Source organism: Elephantulus edwardii, unplaced genomic scaffold, assembly GCF_000299155.1.
Source record: "Elephantulus edwardii isolate Elephantulus edwardi_28Jun2011 unplaced genomic scaffold, EleEdw1.0 scaffold00110, whole genome shotgun sequence".
NCBI lineage: Eukaryota > Metazoa > Chordata > Mammalia > Macroscelidea > Macroscelididae > Elephantulus > Elephantulus edwardii.
In genome coordinates, this window is record NW_006399860.1 from 45,484 (window position 1) to 66,238 (window position 20,755).

General features: G+C 46.6%; 1 protein-coding gene across 2 annotated transcripts; it reads left to right on the forward strand.

Annotated features, from left to right (window-relative positions):
- Positions 1-6,616: 6,616 nt before the first annotated feature.
- CSRP1 (cysteine and glycine-rich protein 1) lies at positions 6,617-20,418 on the forward strand. Of its 2 annotated transcripts, none has more exons than XM_006892083.1 (5): positions 6,617-6,728; positions 13,152-13,320; positions 14,321-14,450; positions 19,790-19,883; positions 20,342-20,418. In XM_006892083.1, exons 1-5 carry the CDS (start codon positions 6,617-6,619, stop codon positions 20,416-20,418), a joined length of 582 nt encoding a protein of 193 aa, XP_006892145.1. The 2 variants fall into 2 exon arrangements, with proteins under 2 accessions (XP_006892145.1, XP_006892146.1); XM_006892084.1 differs by having other exon boundaries at positions 14,321-14,432.
- The last annotated feature ends 337 nt before the right edge of the window (positions 20,419-20,755 follow it).

Here is a 20,755-nt window from a genome sequence, read left to right on the forward strand (position 1 = left end):
CTGCTTTTTTTTTTTTTTTGCCAAGCATGATGTCCTTCTTCAGGGCTCGATCCCTCCTGATAGCATGCCCAAAGTGGGCTCAGACATACACCCACTATTGTGAGAATGGCAACATTTTGTTCTGTTCTGCAAGTTCTGGGGAACGTTTTGCTCCATTTTACTTAATAAGGCCACTGTGAATTAGAGGCGACTCGATGGCACCTAACAGCAGCAGCATGAAAGAAGGGGAAATGAGTGGTGGCTTGGCAGCCAGTAATGCCTGGCCCATGTTGCTGTTCTTATCAAGTTGTCCATCACACTATATGCCATTGCAGTGGCAAGGCCTTGCACAAGCAGGGCAGCTGGTCATTGGAGGCCTCAGCACCACAAGGGGCCCTTAGGAGCATTCAGGAGGACGTGAGAGACTAGGAATGGCAACTGGTTCCGAGGACCTGCGAGCTCAGGCCCCGTGGTTATCTGAGTAAGGCAGAGAGAGGTCATGCGTAGCTAAAGAAGTCCTATCTGGGGGCTGCGTCCACTTAGGAGCTGTGGTCCAGGACTGGGAAGAGGAAAACCGGTTAACATCATGGGCAATGGACCACCAAGGATCAGAGCCTGCCCTCACCTGACAGAGATCCGACTGTAGCCCTGCACCACAGCCCTAACCCCAGCGAGTCTCCCCAACTTGTACACAATACTACTTATGTCCTGGGCTGGGTGCCCTGCAGACTGAACAGTGATTAAATCACCAGGAGGGAGTTGGACTGTTGGCAGGCAGAAGAGAGGAATATGAGTACTGAAGTAGTTCAGTATTCGACCACTGCCCAAAAGGTTGGTACTACAAGCCCACCCTAAGGCGCCGCTGAAGACAGGCCTGGCCATCTGCTCTGCACTCCACGAGTCAAGACCAACTCATGCCAACTAACAGCAGGCCAGAAGGGAGTGGTTGATGGCTGCTACCCGAAAGAAGGTTCCAGTCCTGTCTATTCCGAGGCCCCTTGGAAGAAAGCTTGGCAATCTATTTCTGAAAAATCAGCCATTGAAAAATTCTATGGAGCACAGTTGTGTTGTATAACACACATGAGGTTGCTTTGAGCAGGGTGGTGGGGATGTTTTTGTTTGCTGGTTTTATTTTTCACTAGAGAGTTAGGTAGATTGCACATCACATTTTTCATTGGTCCTAATGGATTGGCTTAAGGATACCACTGCAGACTCAGTTTATTTATTTTTTTTTCTTTTTTTTTTTTTAAATTTTTTAGACTCAGTTTATTTTTTCGTCCCTCAGCTCTCATAAGGCCACTGGTTTCCTCTATGGCAGTAACTTCCAGAGCCAGCAGCTCCTCTATCCTCACTCTGGGAGATAAGTACTTGAGTCCAGAAAACTCACCCAGGTCAGGGTGTGTTTCCCCCTCCAGAGTCTCTAACCATCCTTCCTTGGGTCTTATTGGCCTGGATTGTATCACTCACCCATCCCTGAACCAATCACCATGGCTGATTATTCCATAACTGAAAATCCATAGTCGCCTAGAGAAGGAATAGCTCAATGTTCTCTCCAAGGGGGCCTTCATGATCATCCCAAATGAAAGAAAGGTGAATAAGCCTGGATTACAAAACCAAACCAGACAAGCCAGTTGCCTAACTCTGACTCTAACTCATGGTTACCCCACGTGTCAAAATAGAACTGTGTGCTTCATAGGGTTTTCAGTGGCTGATTTGTCAAATGTAGATCACCAGACCTTTGTTCAGTGGCATCTCTGGGTAGACTCAAATTGCAATGGGAAAATGAAATAGAGAAATGAATGTACTAGATCCTGTGCTGGAAGAAACCAAACAGCTAGCACACAGTTTAGGCAGTGAAGAGGTAGAGGGCAGCACAGAATGGGATACACTAAGGCAGAGGGACGAGCATCATCATTCTAAGGTGTGGGGTGAGATACCTTATGTTGCAGACTGAGGGTAAAGTAATTTTCTAATTATTAATAATGAGACAGTCAACCAGGAATGAGATAAAACAGAGAGTGTTAAGACAGGGGGCCAGCAGTTCCGAGGACTGAAGCTCCTCAAGCCACACCTCTTTTTGTATTTATTGAGAATCAAGGGAAGCAAATCATAAAGATAATTCAGTGCAAATGAAACCAAGCTCTTTCTATTGAAAACCTCCCTGCTTGACTTAGGAGGGAGAGGTCAGCAAATATAATGCAATAATCGGGTAAATCCTTAAGGATTGCCTTAGTACCTCAGGGTGAACTCCAGCTTGTACTGGGCCTCCCCCACATTCTGAAATAGCATTTGGTTTATTACAAATATTTAGTATGAAATTTGGCTTCCCATAACCTTAGTGTTGGAGATGGTGATTGTAGTACTGCAAAGCTGAAGGTATCAGGGAAAAGAACAAATGCTAGACAAAGGGTAATGAGTTTCTGTTAAGACCCAGAGGCTTTGAGGATACACCTGTATAAAGGTCGTGGGCCTCTGCTGTGGCTTTCAATATGAATGTTGTTGTTGTTGTTGTTCTTGTTATGTGCCATTGAGTCGCTTGCGACTCATAGCGACCCTATGTACAACAACCCTAAAACCCTGCTTTATCCTGTGCCAGTCGCACTGCCTCTGATACACCCATCCTGATTACCCCAGTGACTAAATCAATCCACCTCATAGAGGGTCTTCCCCTCTTGTACCGATCATCCACCCTCCCAAGCATGATGTCCCCCTCCAAGGACCTGCCCCTCCTTACAACATGTCCAAAATATGTCAGGCGAAGCCCCAGAATCCTTGCCTCCAAGGAGCATCCTGGTTTAACCCTCTCTAGGATGAATCTGTTTGTTTTCTTGGCAGTCCACAGTACATTCAATACTCTTCTCCAGCACCACAGCTCAAAGGCATCAATTCTCCTTCTATCCTCCCCAGTCATTGTCCAACTCTGATGCATAACAAGTGATTGCAAAGACTATGGCCTGTATCAGATGCACCTTAGTCTCCAGAGTGACACCATTGCTCTTCAGTACCCTGGAGAGGTCCCTAACAGCCGACTTTCCCATCGCAATACGTTTTTTAATTTCCTGGCTACTGGTGCCAAGAGTGTTGACCATGGAGCCAAGCAGACTAAAGTGGTTAACAATCTCAATCTCTTCACCATCCATCCTGATGTTGCCAATTGGTCCAGTGGTGTGAGCAAGCCTTTCAGGTCCTCCTCAGTTTCAGCATATACATCCAAATATTTGCTGAGCCTGGTATGGGTCTGGTGTTAGAACTCACTAGTGAATATGGTTTGGACCCTCGTCGTCAGTGGAGACTGTTTCTCTTGGTATTGACTCTCTAGCTGCCACGCAAGCTTTGTTACCAGGAAGGTGGACATTGGATGCCGTAGCCTTGTTTTACAACATTCCCATGACATACTTTGGGCATATGGTCGGGAGGCACCAGTTCTTGGAAAAGTAAAGGGTCTTTGTTGTTGAGAAGGCCCCAGTGAGATGGATTGAATACAACAGTGGGTTTGAACATGACAGAGATTGTGAGGGTGAGGTAGAACAGGGGGACGTTTTTATCTTATTCGTAGGGGGAGTTGACTCCGACTCAGCTACACCTAACAACAGAGGTCTCATTGAGCTTTCTCCTTAGGTTCCGTGGCCTCATAGGACAAGAATTAACTTGGGCTCCCACTCCCTTCATTTCCTCACACGCTACATCCTCCTTTACCCATAGCATTCTGGGTTACCTCAGCATCCAAGATGCCTTATCCAGGGCCCTGTCTCTATTATATACAAGAATTTATGTTGTAAGAGCTGGAGAGTCATTCTCTTTCAGTCATTAGTCTATTGACTGGATTATTGAATTGGAAGAAAATCTCATCAGTTTACGGACTTTTTCTTGCTCCAAGTTTCTTTAGTTTTTGCCTCCTATGCTATTCTTTGGTTAACCACTTACTTACTTGTAGACTCTGTGTTAATAATGTTATTGTTGTGTGCCATTGAGTTGACAATGACGCATAGCAGCCCTATAAACAACTTCTCTGAAGCCTGTCCTATTCTGAGCCAGTCACTGTCTCTGACACACCTGGCCCTGTTGCCATAGTCCTGTGTCACTGCATCTCAGCAAGGGTCTTCCTCTCCTGTGCTGATCCTCTACCCTTCCAAGCCTGATGTCCTTCTCCCAAGATTGGTCCCTCTTGGCAACATGCCCAAAGTATATGAGACGGAGTTTCATAGTCCTTGCTTCCAAGGAGCAACCTGATTTCACCCTCTCCGGCAGATCTGTCTGTTCTCTTGGCATTCCATGGTATGTTCAGTACTTTTCTACTCAACTCAAGGGCATCGATTCTTCTTCCGTCATCCTTAGTTATCATCTAGCTCTCTGATACATAGCAAGCAATTGAGAAGACCATGGCTTAGATCAGACACACCTTAGTCTCTAGACTGACATCATGTTCTTTAGCAATCTGGAGAAGTTCCTGACAGCTGACTTTCCTAAAACAACTCGTCTTTTGATTTCCTCACTACTGATGCCAAGAGTGCTGATTGTGGAACCGAGCAAGCTGTAATTGTTAATAGCCTCAGTCTCCATCTGGGATGTTGCTGCCAGTTGGCCTGGTGATAAGATTATTTGTTTTCTTGATGTTGAGCTTTAATCCATGTTGAAGACTGCATTCCATAATCTTCTGCAGCAAATGCTTCAAGTCCTCCTCAGTTTGACAAGCAGGTTAATAGCTACTAATTCTCAAAGGTTTGCTTTACATCTAAGGCTGTGCGGGATCTCCTTTGCTTTTGATCGATGCTGTTGTGTTGGCTTCAACTCACAGCAACATGATGGACAACAAATAGACTGAAACTCTGCCTGGTCCTTAACTATCCGTATACATTTTGTTGTGCTTAAGCTCATCATTTTTGTCACTGTGTCAGCCCGTCTCATTGAAGGCATTACTCTCCTTGGAGGACCCTTCTCTTGTCCAAACATGATGTCTTTTTCCAAGGACTGGCCCCTCCTGTTATCATGCTCCAAATGTTGAGATGAACTCTCACCATCCTAGATTCTAAGGGGCACTCTAGCTGCACATTTTCCAAGACTGATCTGTTAATTCTTTTGGAAAGTCCATGGCATATTTATCATATCTCACCAACACCATATTTCATGTCTTGTTAGGTGCAGTCAAATCACCTGCAACTCATAGTGACCCTGTGAACAACAGATCTGAACCTCACCCGACCCTGCGCCATCCTTATAATCTCTGATGACTGGAGCCCATAGTTACAGTCACTGTGTCAGCCCGTCTTGTTGAGGGCCTTCCTCCCTTTCTCCGACCTTCCATCATTCCCAGCATGAGGTCTTTTTCTGATGATTGGCCCCTCCTGACAACACACCCGAAGTCTGTGGTGTGAAGTTTCATTATCTTGCCTCTCAGTAGCACCCTTATTACATTTCTTCCAGGACAGGCTTGTTTGTTCTTTTGATAGTCCAAGCGATATTCAACACTCTTCTCCAGCATCAATTCAAAGACATCAGTTGCTCTCTTGTCATCCTTATTTATTGCCCAACTTCATTAATGTTGATAGGAAGTAATTGAAAATACCATGGCTTTTTGTTAATTTTTGTTTGGAAATTAAATGCTTAGGAAGGAGTCCCTGGGTGGTGCACATGGTTATGGACTATTAGCCAAAGCTTTGCAAGTTCAGGTCTATCCAGAGGCACCTTAGAAGATAATCTTAGCAATCTTTTTCAGAAAGGTCAGAGCCTTAAAAACTCTATGGAACACAGCTTTATTCTGACACACATGAATTGAAATCACTTAATAGCAAATAATAAGAATACCTAGCACGTTTACCCCAAAACAAAGATAAGAAAGTGGGGAGGGACAGGGAGGCAAGAATAATGAAAATGGAAGGGAAGCTCTGGTGGCTTAGTGGCAAGAAGCTGCACTGCAGTCCCACAGGCATGCAGTTCGAATCCACCAGATGCTCCACTGGAGAAGGAGGGGCAATCTCCTCCTGTGCCAGTCAGATTCGATTTGACGGTACACACACACACACACACACACACACACACACACACGCACGTCATGAAAAATGGAATAACCTGAATGGAAATCATGAGAATGGTGACACAGTGTGGAAGATGTCATCTATGTCACTACTCTATATGTGTGTTATTGTTGTCGTTGTGTGCTGTTGAGTCGGAACCGACTCATAGGGGATCCTACGTGGGTTTTCAGAGGCAGTTACTCACATGGGAGGACACTGCCCATCCTTCTCTCACTAAGCAGCTGGTGTTTTTGAACTTTGTGACTTTTGGACTGCAGCACAGCTTCTTTACCACAAGGCCACCAGAGCTCCCTTGTGTAGACTTGTTAAGTGGGAACTGGACTAGCTGTGTAAATGTTCACCAAAAATGTAACACAATATATTTGTTAAAGTGTCCAGCTCTGTGCTGTAATAATTGTTCAGTAAATACCTGGTTAGATTGGGGGAAGAAACTCCTGGGGAACAGGTATGAGGACATGGTTGAGAGCCAGCAGGAAGGAGTGCTGGGCTTGGGCTGGTGGCCCCGTTTATGTCTTGCTCCATCTCCCTGGACTTTTTAGTTTCTCTAAGTCTGTGTTTCTGTCTCTCTCTAAAGTTAACCCCATTTTTTGTGTTCCTTTTGCAGAATGCCAAACTGGGGAGGAGGCAAGAAATGCGGAGTGTGCCAGAAAACGGTTTACTTTGCTGAAGAGGTTCAGTGCGAAGGCAATAGCTTCCATAAATCCTGCTTCCTGTGCAGTGAGTATCCAACCCCAGGCTGTCCTGTTGCCATGGGGATTGGGGACTGAGGCCCACCCCTACAGGCTGGGCCTGTCAACACCCTGGGGGACTGGTCTCATGGGATGTAAACAACTTGACATTTGGCTGAAGCACAGCTGGGGAGGGAAACACTTAAGGGCCTCTTTGTTCCGTTCAGAAGCTGTTTTCTTGCTCTCTAAGGGAATGGACTGGCCAGGCCTGGTGGGGGTGGCGGGTACTGAGAGGCTGAGAGCCAAGCTGTACGGACTTGATTAGAAAAACTTTCCACTCAGCTCACTCTTCTTTCTCTCCTTGCCACAATCCCATCATTTAAAAGAAGTCACTTTGAGCTCCAGAAGTTTCACCAGCCTTTGGATCCAAATGATCCCTTGTTAAAAGGCAACCCAGGCCACAAGCTCTCTGATGAAGCATCTATGCTCTTCCTGACTGCACCTCAGCCCCTTCCAGCCCTGTCCATTGCTCTCTCAGTTTTCATTCAGGCTCAGCCTGGGATAAGAGAGAGGAAGGCGTTCAGAGCTCAATGACCTCAGGTCCAGTGAACCGGAGAAAATGCGAACTAGTCATCATCCAGAAAGAGAAATTCATTTCTGATACAGGCGACAACATGGGTGAACTTTGGAAACCTCACGTACTGTGAAAAAAGCCAGACAAATACTGATGAACGTATTTCTTTGAAATGTCTAAAATAGGCTACTTCATAGACACGGAAAGTAGATTAGTGGTTAGTGGCCAGTAGATGGATCTGGTGGTGGGTGCGTAGTTATTGCTTAAGGGACATGGAATCTCTGATGAGAATGATGAAAATAGACCTTGTTGATGGTTGCACAACTTGGTGAATGTTTTTAGAGTCGCTTAACTGTACAGTTAAAATCTGTTAAGATGGCAATTTTTTTGTTTTTGCTAAAGGATGAAGAAAAGCCTTGCTGCAATCTTAAGCTTGGATAGAGGATATTGAGCCCCTGAAAGCAGGCAAGCCGACCAGGAATCCCAGCCCCATGCTGCTACATTGACAGGGGCCTGAGCTGGTAGAAGGGATGCTTTCATAGCACCTGGAAAGTGGTGGCTTGAGAAAGCCTCTCCCCAGATTGCTAAATGATTCATTTCATTGTGGTCATAGCAGACTGCGTGTGTTAGGGGAGCAGGATGCATTTCCTTGAGGGCAGGTGAAGAGTGGGAGGCACTTAGGATGTCTTAGTTACGTTCCAGGTTGAGGAGCCAGATCAGGGTTTCATTATCCAAATGATGATGAGCAAATGACTCAAGCAAGTGACTCTCTCTGGTTGAGTTTTCACATTATTACAGTGGAGAAAGTGCTTACCTTAGAGTTGTGATAATTAACATGGAATGAGCCGGTAAAATAAATATAGCACTTAGTGCATTGCTGGTGTTCTAGAAATGGTAAGCACTACCCCTCCTACACACACATGATTGTGCATACCCAGTGCTGAAGGATCCAGACAGCAATATGGTCTGATATAAAGGACACCTGGCAGGGGCTGAAGTCCCAGCCCATCTGCAACATCCAGGAAGTGGTCCTGTCTATCTACTTCTGCTTTCATGAAGCAAAGTGTGGAGGGTCTGTGGTTTTTGGTTCAAGGTGATCTCTGCCCCATAGTAGGATCCAAATGGCTACCACCCACTTGGTCACAGATGTCCCATGGAGCTCCACCTGCTGCTGGTCAGAACCAACCACAGCCAGCAGGGGCCTCGCAGCCCACCATGGTGAGGGCCTCACCTGGAGTCACTGCCCACAGGGCTGCCTCTGATGAATGGGGTGTAAATGAGCTTTGGTGGAGCCATTTGGCTTTCTGCCCACACTGGAGGCCAGAAACAGCAGCATCTTACTATCAGCAGTTCACTTAGAAATTTTTTAGTAGATTTTTTGTGTGTGTGTTTTGTTTTGTTTGGGGTTTTGTTTTCTGGTTTGTTTGGTTTTGGATTTATTTTTTCCAGAGGAATCTGGCCCTGGCCTGACAAGGCTGCTCGGACCAGCAGGCCCTTTCCTTTGCTCTCAAAGAAAGTTGCTTAATCCCTGCCTGCAACGGGCTGTGGCATAGGAAGGAAAGAGCATGGTCTGCGCCAGGGCATGAGGGGGTGTGGAGGATTAGAGACACTTGTGGAAAGTCGGGCTGGACGGCAAGACTGGGGAGGAATGTTGTGTAACAACTTTAGGGAACAGTATCTGTCTCTCCAGGGTTTTAGGGCCTGCCTTTTCCTGGACATCAAAGCTAGATTGTATACCAATGAAAGAATTTTACTTTTCAAAGAGAGGAGTGAACTGCGGGGGAGGGCTGGGTAGGGAGAAAAGTGCAACAATGAATGAATGGAAATCCAAAATCTCTGTAAATGTTCATTAAAATTAATAAAATAAAATTAAAACAAAACCAAAACAAAACAAAAAGCTATAAGTGAACCATTTAGTATTACACAGCCTTAGAGGTCTGATCCTACCTTGCTTATCCTTACTGTCTAGCACACAGCACCTAGCACATAGCCCCTAGTACACAGCATCTAGCACTCAATACCTAGTGCACAGCATATAGCACACAACACCTGTACACAGTACTTAGCACACAGCACCTAGCACGCAGTACGTAATACACCGAATCTAGCACACAGTACCTAGTACATAGCACCTAGCACACAGTACGTAATACACAGAATCTAGCACACGGTACCATGTACATAGCATCTAGAATACAGCACTTAGTACATAAGCACCTAGCACACAGTACCTAATACAGAATCTAGCACACAGTCCCTAGTACATAGCACCTAGTACACAGCACTTAGCACACAGTACCTAATACAGAATCTAGCACACAGTCCCTAGTACATAGCACCTAGTACACAGCACTTAGCACACAGTACCTAGTACATAGCATCCAGAACACAGCACCTAGCACACAATAATACACAGCACCTAATACACAACATTTAGCACACAGTACCTAGTAGGCAGCACCTAGCACACAGTACCTAGTACACAGCATCTAGTAAACATTACTTAGCACATAGAAAGCTTTTAACAAATATTTATCTGTGATTGGAAGGAAAGGTGATTCTCTTTTTTGGTTAAGTGGGAGAAGAATGTCTAGCCTGAATTTAAGATAATTCAAAGAATCTAAGAACTTTCCCTCCTAAGGAAGACAAAGGCTGGCAGGGGCTGGGTGGTTGGGAATAAGATCCATCTCCATTCTTGGCAGACCTCAAGGTATCCCCAAAAGACAACCCTCTAACCGCTCCATTCCTTGCCTCTGGTTCTCCTGCCCCTACTTAGCACCTACTGCCCCTTCCCTGGTGTTCTGGGATGGTCATAAAGATGTGATATGGTGCTAGACAAAGTCAGGAGACAACTGCTTTCACTTGGCTGGCCTTGGATCCTAGAGCTAGGATCAAGAGGGCCTGCCACACCCCTATGGTCTCAGCAGGGGCCACTAGTGCCCATTAGCAAGCAGTTCAGACTCAGTGGCTGATAAGAGATCAGCTGCTACACTGGGATTCTGCCCTGAGGCTGTGAGTCCATCTCCCCCCCTGGGGCCCTGAGCCGGTGAGCAGCCAGCCTTGGAAATGAAGAGCTGGTCTGTCCTAAGCAAGTGGTGGAGGCACGTTGGCCCTGGGCTCCAGGAGCTCAGGTGAAGCTGTATTCACCCTCTTACACCAGGGTCTCCTCACCTGCAGGATGAGGTTTCACCCTTCTGGTCCTGCAAGCTTAGCCTACTCGAAAGAACCACAGACTTGCAGAAAACAGCCAGGGACGAGGGCCTAACTTGGCTCACCTTCTGATCATAGGTGTTTGGTTTGTTGGGTCTAAGCTTTCATTCCAGAGGTAGAGAATTACTTTGCTTCCAGAGGTAAGAGGCTCTGATCTCTTATGTGGGGCTGCCTTTCCCCTGTGTTTTCAAATGACATTGCCTGGCCCACAGAGCCAGGCAGCATCTGCAAGTGTTCAACACACACATACAACTTAGAAACTTCTTCACACCTTTATTCAGAATTCCTCTTTCCTGAGACTTTGGTGGAGCCCATGCGTGAGCTGGGAGCCCTTGACTATGTTGCCTAAAGTTGAAGGTGGGCATGGTGGTGCGTAGGGCTGGGCTTCTGAGAGAAGTACAGCAGAGCAGAAATGAGCAAGATGGTCTTGTCTGAGACTCTGTCTGAAAGCTGAGTTCAGATGGCATGGCCTGGTAGGTGAGCCACTGGCCTGTCACAGCAGTTGTCAGCTTGGAGGCTCAGACGGCTCTTCCACACTGAGCTCCCGGGTGTCTTGGTGGAAAGGCCAGACAACACGGAACTCTGTTTTCCTGACCGTTCTGTGTCTGCTGACTACCTCCCCTTTGGCCTTGGAATTCCCAGCTTAACTTGAGTCTTACTGGAAGCAATATCGGGCCAACCCCTGACTTCCCACCCTAGAAGGGAATGTTGTTCCTTCTCCCTTCTTCCTGGGAGCCAAGCCCCAGGGGAGGAGGTGGGAAGTTCTATATTTGGACTGACCAGAATGCTGGAATGAGGTAGGGATTCCGAGGGCAGGACAAGAGGGTCCTTATTTGGTCTGCAGTCTCCAACCTGGAGTGTAAGGCAAGGGGAAAAGCCAGCAGAGAACTGGGCCTGTTAAAGGCAAGAGGGTGGCAGGGTGCAAAGAACCAAGCTGAGGGCCTCTCAAAGGGAGGGGAAGAGGCATGGTGCCTCCTTCAGCTTTCCTAGGTTTCCGTCTTTAGAAAACCACGTTTGAGCATACAGCCCAATTGGACTGCATCCACTATTTAAAGGCTATCCCAGAACCAAAACAGGTGACAGGATGAGATCTAATGAGACAGAGTGAAGTTGAGTCTTGGAAGTTAGAAGCATGTGATCTCTGTTGAGTCCCCTCCTCTTGGGTTGACAGACTATATGATACTAGCACAGAATGGCCGGTTTTATTCTGAACCAGGGTATTGTGCAATGCTCATTGTCACATGTAAGACCTCCTTTCATTCTCAGGCCACCTTTTGGGGTGGGCATTATCTTCATTTACAGATGAGAATGCTGAGACTAGAAAAGCAGAGTAACTTGCCTGAGGTCACACAGCTAGAGAGAGCTGAGGTCTGGTCCTGGGGATGTGGGCTCAATTTGACCTGGATTTTGAACTAGGTACCTCTCTCCTCTGAGGTAAACAGGCATGTGTGTGTGTGTGTGTGTGTGTGTGTGTGTTTATACACACACATTGTATGTATGCATGTATATATGTTGTTTTTATTGTTGATTGCCTTCGAGTCGAGAGCATGACTCATAGTGACCCTGTGAACAAAAGGCCTGAAGCCCCTTTATAACTATCGGCATTTAAATTCATAGTGTTTCCAGAGGCATGTTATTTAGGAAGTGGATGTCACTCCTGTTTCCAAATATATAGTGTTGTTATGTACTGTCAAGTCATAACTGACCCTCTAGTGGGTTTTCAGAGGCAGTAAAATGTACTGGAGGAGATTGCCCATCTTTTTCCCACAGCAGCTAATGGATTAGGACAATGTGCCTATAAATGTGTATATATGTATCTATATGTATCTGTCTGTCTATCTGTCTATCTATCTATCTATCTATCTATCTATCTATCTATCTATCTATCTATCTATCTATCAAGAGAGAGTGCAAGGTCAAGAAAGCTCTCAATATTTCTTACCCCAGAAGTCATGAAATTCTTCCCTATGTCTGACTCAAATTCTTACAGCAGAATGATTCCAAATCCTGTTTTGGTTAGTATGACCAGTACCTCATTACAAAGGCCATCAGGTGTGTGTGTGTGTGTCTCTCTCTTTCTCTCTCTCTCTCTCTCACACACACACGGTATCCACTTCCTAAACAACATGCCTCCGGGAACTCTATGAACTTTGTTAAATGTCATAGTTACAGAAAGGCTTCAGGCCTTTTGTTCATAGGGTGGCTATGAGTCAATCAACAACAATAGCTCTGTACCTTCATCCTCTCTCATCCCCTCTGTATGCACAAATTTTAGATTCTATTGGGCATAGGAAAACCCAGCCCTCTTCCTGCCTTTCTTTTTTTTTCTCTCCTGTTAGGACATGTAGTCTGTTTGTTAAAGGCAGATAAACTATCTCAGCCAACTTTCTTTGGCTTGAGGTCAGCATAGGTTATTGCCACCTCTGAATGTGGGGTCCATTGCACTTTTGGGGAGATGTGAGGGTGCAGAGGACTTGGGAGACATGCAAAGACTCCTGGGAGACACAACAGGGCCAGCATACCTGGCTGGAGTCAGACATGAAGACCCCACCTTCCTTTTTCCAGCTCAGTGGTCACCCATGCTTCCATTTCTGGCTGCTCCTGAAATATGTAAACTGTCTGGGAACTTACTAGGAGCTAGCCCCAACCCCAGCTTCAGCTCACCATGCTTCCCTTCTTCCTCCACAGTGGTCTGCAAGAAGAATCTGGATAGCACCACTGTGGCTGTGCATGGTGAGGAGATTTACTGCAAGTCCTGCTATGGCAAGAAATATGGGCCAAAAGGCTACGGCTACGGGCAGGGTGCTGGCACACTGAGCACCGACAAGGGAGAGTCTCTGGGCATCAAGCATGAGGAGTGAGTAAAAGGTTCTCTCCCTTCCCTTTCTCCTAGTGGTGAGCACACTTCCAGCCACTTCTGGTCTAGCAGTAGAAGGCTTAGAAAGTCGTGTTTTCTTTTTAAGGTAGTATGGAGCACTCACTGTGCTTCAGGCCCCCTGGAACAGCTTGGGACACAGTAGGGAAGAGAATAGTCCAGGCTCCTCCCTTCTTGAAACTTACATCCTGTATTTTGATACTGGTCAGAGCTGGGCGGGGCCCCAGTAATTATTCAGGCCAGTGTCCTCTTTTCATGGATTTAAGAATCCAAACCCATAGCTAGTATCTGAACCAGGACCAGCACATAAGACTTAGGCCAAATCAGCCTCTCTGTCACTCAGCACTGCCACCTCTCACCACTGGCTAAGGAAAGCCATTCTCTTACCTTAGAAATATCACATGGTATCCCTGGGTCTCCCCAGCACCACCAACCTCTAACCTTCTGTTAAATAGTGGCTGTTGGCGGTCATAATAGCTGGTTCCTCAGACTTGGGAGGATGGACGGAAATGACAGCTGACTTACCAACTTTCCAGCCAAGGTCATTGCCCTCATGGGAATAATTTGTCAGCAAATTTCTCTTGGAAAGAATCTGACTGTGAAACTGCTGCAAGACTGAGGGGCGGCAGAGGGTGATGGACATATATGCTGGAACCTTACTTTGTCCATCTTTAAACTGGAGGTAATCTAGGGAGCTCTGGTGTCCTAGTGGCAAGAAGCTGCATTGCAATCCCAGAGGTACGTGATTTGAATCCACCAGATGCTCTGCTGGAGGAAGGGCAATCTCGTCCTGTACCAGTCAGATCTGATTTGATGGTACACACACAAAATTTAAAAAAAAAATGGAGATAATCTTTGAGTTCCTTGTGACCCTCGCCTCTTTGGCTCAGACCAGGAGATTTATGTGATAAAGCTGGCGTCATATCCTGCAGTGCCAGCTCTGGGCATAATTGTCACCTCACAGCATGTCTTTCCCATGTAGGGCTCCTGGTCACAGGCCCACCACCAACCCCAATGCGTCTAAGTTTGCTCAGAAAATTGGCGGCTCTGAGCGCTGCCCTCGCTGTGGCCAAGCTGTCTATGCTGCGGAGAAGGTGATTGGTGCTGGGAAGGTAAGGCAGCCGCCGGGCCGGGTGGGGGGGAGATAGAGGGAGATGGGCTGGCTGGTGAGAGGCCCAGCTGAAATATGAGTTGTAGAAGTTTGCAAGCTCTGACCTTAGCTCGGTTCAGTGGTCTTAACTCCTTCCCTTCTATGACGCCTGAGTCACCCTCTGTTTCTTTGCCTGCCAGTCTCCAAGGACTCAAGTCACTTCAGGTGTAGTGGCATCACCGTTGTGTACAGGCTTGGTTGAGAAATGCCTGTGGGCAACTTACAGGGAGGAGTGGCACAGTGGTTAAGTGTTTGGCTGCCGACTGAAAGGTCAGTAATTCAAACCCATTGTTGTTGTTATGTGCCGTCGAGTCGCTTGTGACTCATAGCGACCCTATGTACAACAGCCGTAAACTCTGCTCTGTTCTGTGCCAATCGCACTGTCTCTGATACTCCCATCCCGATTATCCCAGTCACTGAATCAATCCACCTCATAGAGGGTCTTCCTCTCCTGCTCTGTCCCTCCACCCTCCCAACCATGATGTCCTTCTCCAAGGACCGGTCTCTCCTCACAACATGTCCAAATTATGTTAGACGGAGCCTCAGAATCCTTGCCTCCAAGGAGCCACCCGGTTTAACCCTTTCCAGGACAAATCTGTTTGTTTTCCTAGCAGTCCATGGTATTCTCTTCTCCAGCCCATTAGTGGTTCTTTAAGAGAAAAGACCTGGTGATCTGTTCCCATAAAGATTAAAGCCTACAAGAACTAGAGGGGGTCTAGTTACCACTATTGACACTTCTGATTGGGGCCACGATAGATAGATAGATCCTGAGATAATGGGAGAAAGTTGTGGTGGAACACAAGAGAAATTCTTAAAAAAGTTCAGACTTACTGGACCAGCTGAAAGCAAAAGGCATTACAAGATTATCACCCCAATGTAACCTTAACCTGGAACTACAGCTGTCTCCTGGGGCTCTCAGATTATCCAAAAAAATAAAGATTGTCATCTGTGAGTACTCTGTCCCTTTAAAAAAAATCTACTCAAAAAAACCCATCAAACAGTTAACAATTACTCTAAAACAGAACAGTGAGAAAGTAATGAGAGCAAGGAAACTAGATTACTGGAAATGGGACAACCAGAAGGAAAAAGAGAACATTGATCCGTTATTAAAAATGTAACCAGTGTCACTGAACAATAACAATTGTGAAGCAAGAACCTAATTATCAGCATAAACTTCAACCAAAAATGCAGTGAATAGTGTTAAAAATACATATAAGCTAAGAAACCCCCCGGGGAAGTCATCTAATGTCACTATGAATCAGAATCCACTTGATGACACACAGTAGGAAGAATGACTCACAGGGGACTTTGCAAAGATCAGTCTCTGTCCCTCGTGTTGGGGACCATGGTGGATCCATGAACTCCCGAAAACTGTATGCAAAGATTTGTGGAAACACATCTCTATCTGAGATGGGTAGCCATATCTTTCATCAGATTTTCAAAAAGATCCATGACCTCAAAAATGTGAATGACCCTTTGAAAATCCACTTGTATTCTATTCTGTGCTTGCGGGCTAGCCACCTGTTGCCATTTACTCAATTCCAACTCATAGTGACCCTGGAGCACTGAGTAGAACAACTTCAAGGATTTCCAAAGATACAATTGTAATGGAAGCCACTGCCACATCTTTCACCAGTTGACTTTTCAGTTACCATGGGCCACTGCACCCCCATAGCTCCTTTCATGTGATGCAAAAACTATATACCCCAGGGCAGAGCTTTTGAAAAGTTCAAGGCCTAGCTTTTCTTCTCTTCCACTCTCTTTTATGGCCATGACTGAAACAAAAGCAAACAAACCCATAACTGATCGTTGAGTCGGAACCAGCTATAGCTGACCCGCCAACAAGTTTCCAAATCTAAATCACTTGGGAGGACACTGCCCATCTTTCTCCCTTGAAGCGTTGGATTCAAACCACCTGAGACGTGCTGCCTTTGTGTTAGCAGCAAACTCCCTACAGACTACGCCACCAAAGCTTAAGCCCAAATGAAGTTCAGTCTCTCTGTGTTTACTGCCTGAAGCAAAACCCAAAAAAGACATTTCAGTGCAACTTCCCCCATTCATAGAAAGATTCTGGCCTTCACTCTTTCCAAGGAACTGAGACAGAAAAACAGTGTTTGATCCATGCCCGCCTGAGAGGATGACGACGTTCAGGTTGTGCAGACACCACAGAGGTCTGTAAATAGGCAGAGAGGGGTTCATGTTTACAGGAAGTAACATACCATCTACACTGAAGGCAAGCAGAGACAGGGCTAATGGCATAATTGCGCATGGAAACATCCACCCCAGAAAGGTGGTTACCACTTAAGCTAAGACTGGACAAAGACTCCAAAAAGTATCCTTAACCATAAAGCCAGATCTTGGCAAGAAGAAGAGGGAAAGGGCAAGAATATGGAAGAAGCAATTGAGATGATGCCAGAGTAAAATGTTCTTGTGTACAATGTTAAAAAATAAGAGAAGTTCAGGGCCGATCTCTATCTGAGAATAGGATCCATGTCCTTCATCAGATTTTCAAAAACATCTGTGACCTCAAAAATGTGAATGACCTTTTTAGGGTCACCAGGGACCGTTTTCAGGGCCTGGGAGGTTTTTCCTAACTGGCATGCATGCCCTTCCTCGTGATGTTCTGATAGTCAGCCCAGCACTTCAGTACAGTGAGAATCACTGTAGTGGGCCAGTGTCCCAAGGGGAGTTGATAGTATCCCTCAGAGAGACTGAAGCAAGAAGATCAAGGAGAACCACTGCCCCCAGGGCTTGGCAGCCTTAGACCAAAACCCCAGAATCACAGAAGATGGATTTTCAAGATATGATCAGACAGGCCCGATTTCCAGATCACTCACATGAGGCCCAGAGAACAGAAAGTAACCAGGCCGCGGTCATGTGGCAGGCTGTGGAATAACTGTACCCAGAGCCTGTCTTCAGCTCTTTTGGATTTGGGTCTTAGTTTCTAAAACATTTTAGCCTCCAGGAAGGACGCCCGAGGGAATGAAACAGGAGACAATACTTAGGGAAATTATAGGCCCTATCAAGGAGATCTGGTGGCACAGTGGAGAAAAGTGCATGACTGCTAACCAAATGGTGGGTGGTTCAAATCTACCAGCACATTCTGGGAGAAGGAGGAAGCAGTCAGCTTCTGTAAGCATTATATCCTGGGAAACCTATGTCTATTCTGTCCTGTAGACTTGATAAGATTTAGAATTGACACAATGTCAGTGGGTTTGTTTTAAACCCTATCAGTATTTCAGTTCACCCACCACAGTGGTTACTGGACGTGTGTATTACCATACCCATTTTGTAGGTAAAGAAATCAAGATTTGGCAGGACTAGATAATCACTCCAGATCATCTCATTATGATGGGGCTAAACTCTGACGTCAGGGAGCTCTGGTGATGTAATCGGTAGGGGGTTGTGAGGCTAACCAAAAGTCAGCACCTCTCTGGCAGTTCGAATCCACCGTTAGCTCCACAGAATCAAGATAGGCAGTCTCTTCCCATGTGATTTAAAGCCGCAGAAATCCCGACGGAGAGTTAGTTATGAGTCAGTTCTGTCTCGACAGCAGTGATTAGTAGCAAGGTAGGAGTCAAGGCCAGGTCCACTGCCTTGGAAAACCCAGCAGGGGGGTCTGCTGTGGATCGGTTCCTACTCTACAGTACACAACATTAATATTATCAAGTTGGGTTTTTTTCCCCTGCAATGTCTCATAATGATCATAGACAATTATATATCTAGGAGTCAATGTTCTTATTACCTAGACAGGATTATGGTTTGAAGGCAGGCCCACTAAGGAGTAATTAAGAGAATTTTGCTTTCAAGCAGAAGAAGCTGAAAGAAGTCCCCACCCCGCACCCACACAGTCTTTTGCCTGGGCCCAAGAAAGGTACATTGAGGAGCATGGAACATAAAGTTCTTTTAGGTTCTTCATGAATGAGTCCAGGCATAGAATTTTTTTTGTGAGTTGGTGAAAAATGTGAGAGCTGGCTAGCGTTCTGAAGGTAGTTTCACCCCTTTTCCAGTTTGTGGACCTTAGGAGAGCAGCTCCTGCTTTTCAGAAGAGGAGCAAGGACAGGGCATCTGCTGCGGCTGCACAGTTGCACCGAGGGGATGACTGACACCAGGCTCACCATCCTCAGCTATCTGGACACCCACTGCCCTTTGGGCTCAGGCCCAGGCTCCAAGGGAGGTCAGGTGACCTGGGAAACCAAAAAGATCCAGGTTCCCCTCTCGCCCTCCAGCCTGAGCACCAGGTGGCTGTGTGGAGGAAGCCTCGTTGCCCTTAAAGGCCTTGTTTCCGCTGCCTGTGTGTTGTCTGCATTTTGCTTCTCTCACTGTAGCAGAACTGTCTGCTTATCAACTGCTCGGCTATTGCAGGGTGGAGCTGTCTGCTGAGACATCTCCCTGGCTGTGTGGACTCCCCCACAGTTTACAAACCTGAGCCCAGCTTTTCCCTGGGATCTTATCTTTCCCAGACTGTATCTTGCCTTGGGGCTCCTCTTGGAACTGGAAAGGGTCTTCTATGACTTCTGAAAAAAGAAAAGAAGAAAAGAAAAGATGAAAAGAAAACAAACAAAACACAGATGACACTCTCTAATATTTTCCTGCTGAGTTCAGTGCACTTTCTAAACCAGATCTAATTTCCTTCAAGGTCATAATTGCCTAGATCCGGTGCCTGGTAGCAGCACTGTACACAAGTGAAGTCATTTACTCCTCACAGCCTCCCCCATTCTCCAAGAGATAAAGACCTTTGGACACACATGGTACCCAGTTCTAGAACTTCAGAGACCAGGCAGGTCTAGGAAGATCCCAACAGTGAACACCTGCTGTGTAGCCAGATGTTTAGGTGCCCAGTCCTCATGTTGATTTTGCAAGTAGGCAGATACGTTTCCTAGACAAGGTAATTGCAAAAGCTAAGAAACGTGCCTAAATTTGCACAGCAAATAAGTGGCAGTACCAGGACAGCTCGAAAGGTCTGGCTTGCATCTTGAATCCACAGCCAGGGTGGGGTCTACAGAAGGCTTGTGTGGTCCTGACCTTGAGACATCAGCCACCTCGAATGCTGTTTGCAGTGCAGCTGGTAAAGCCACCAGGGAGTCTTTGCAGCACTTCCTTGCTGGTGCTGGTTGGTGTGTGGCCCCTGACTGCTGCTCCACTGCCCAGTGTCATGGGTGTCTTCAGAGTAGCTGCAGCTGAACAGACATCGGGAGTGTCTTAAACTCTCGCACCATGGTTATATCAAAAGGAGTGGGGCTGGGCAAGGGAGTACCCTCGTAACTGGAATAATCGTTAACTTTTTCCTTCCATGACCAGTCCTGGCACAAGTCCTGTTTCCGATGTGCCAAGTGTGGCAAAGGCCTTGAGTCCACCACCCTGGCGGACAAGGATGGCGAGATTTACTGCAAAGGTGGGTAGTTGCACTTCTAGATTGGGGACTCGAGGGGTGATGGAGTGGGAGGGCTAAGGAATTACGCTTTGGCTAACTGAAAACCAATTCTGTTTAGAACCCATTCCAGAGCACCTAGTGTGACCTCTTCATTTACTGCTGAGGAAACAGGAACAGAAAGAGGATGTGACCTATTTGTCATGGGACATATTGGGGCAGAGATGGGACTAAAATCAGGATTCCTACTCACAGTCCACAGCTCTTGTAGCAGAAAATACTTCTATCATCTCAGAGGCAGGGGAAAAGGAATCAAGTATGGTTTAGGATTGGGAATGTTGTAGAGGGGGAGAGGGCGCCGGGGGAGTCTTCTCCTCTTCTCCAGCATGCTGGTCAGGCACTAGGACTAGGGTTTCTTCGGTGGGAGGAAGTATGACTCAGGGACGAAGAGCATGTACTTAACCCTTCTCCTCTGTCTACAGGATGCTATGCTAAAAACTTCGGACCCAAGGGCTTTGGCTTTGGACAAGGAGCTGGGGCCTTGGTCCATTCTGAGTGATGCCATCACTGCCAGCTGTCCCCTGTCCACTCAGAGCTTTGCATCTCCATCCCTCCCCCAGCAGCCTCGGAGACATTAGGATTCTTGCTCCTTTCTCAGCATTGCTGTACATCACTAATGACTTGAAGTCTGGTCTCTGCCTCCCTTGGGTTTGAAGTGCCTGCCGGAGGCCCCAGCGATACCTGCTGGGGCAATGGCGCCCCCTGCTGGGGATCTGATGATATTGCCAGCAGGAGCTCTGTTTCTGAGTCTAGGTGGGACCAGGCCGTCTCCTCCTAACCTGCCCTGTAGACGTCGGTCTGCTCTTAACCTCATAAGCTGAATATCCATCATCGAC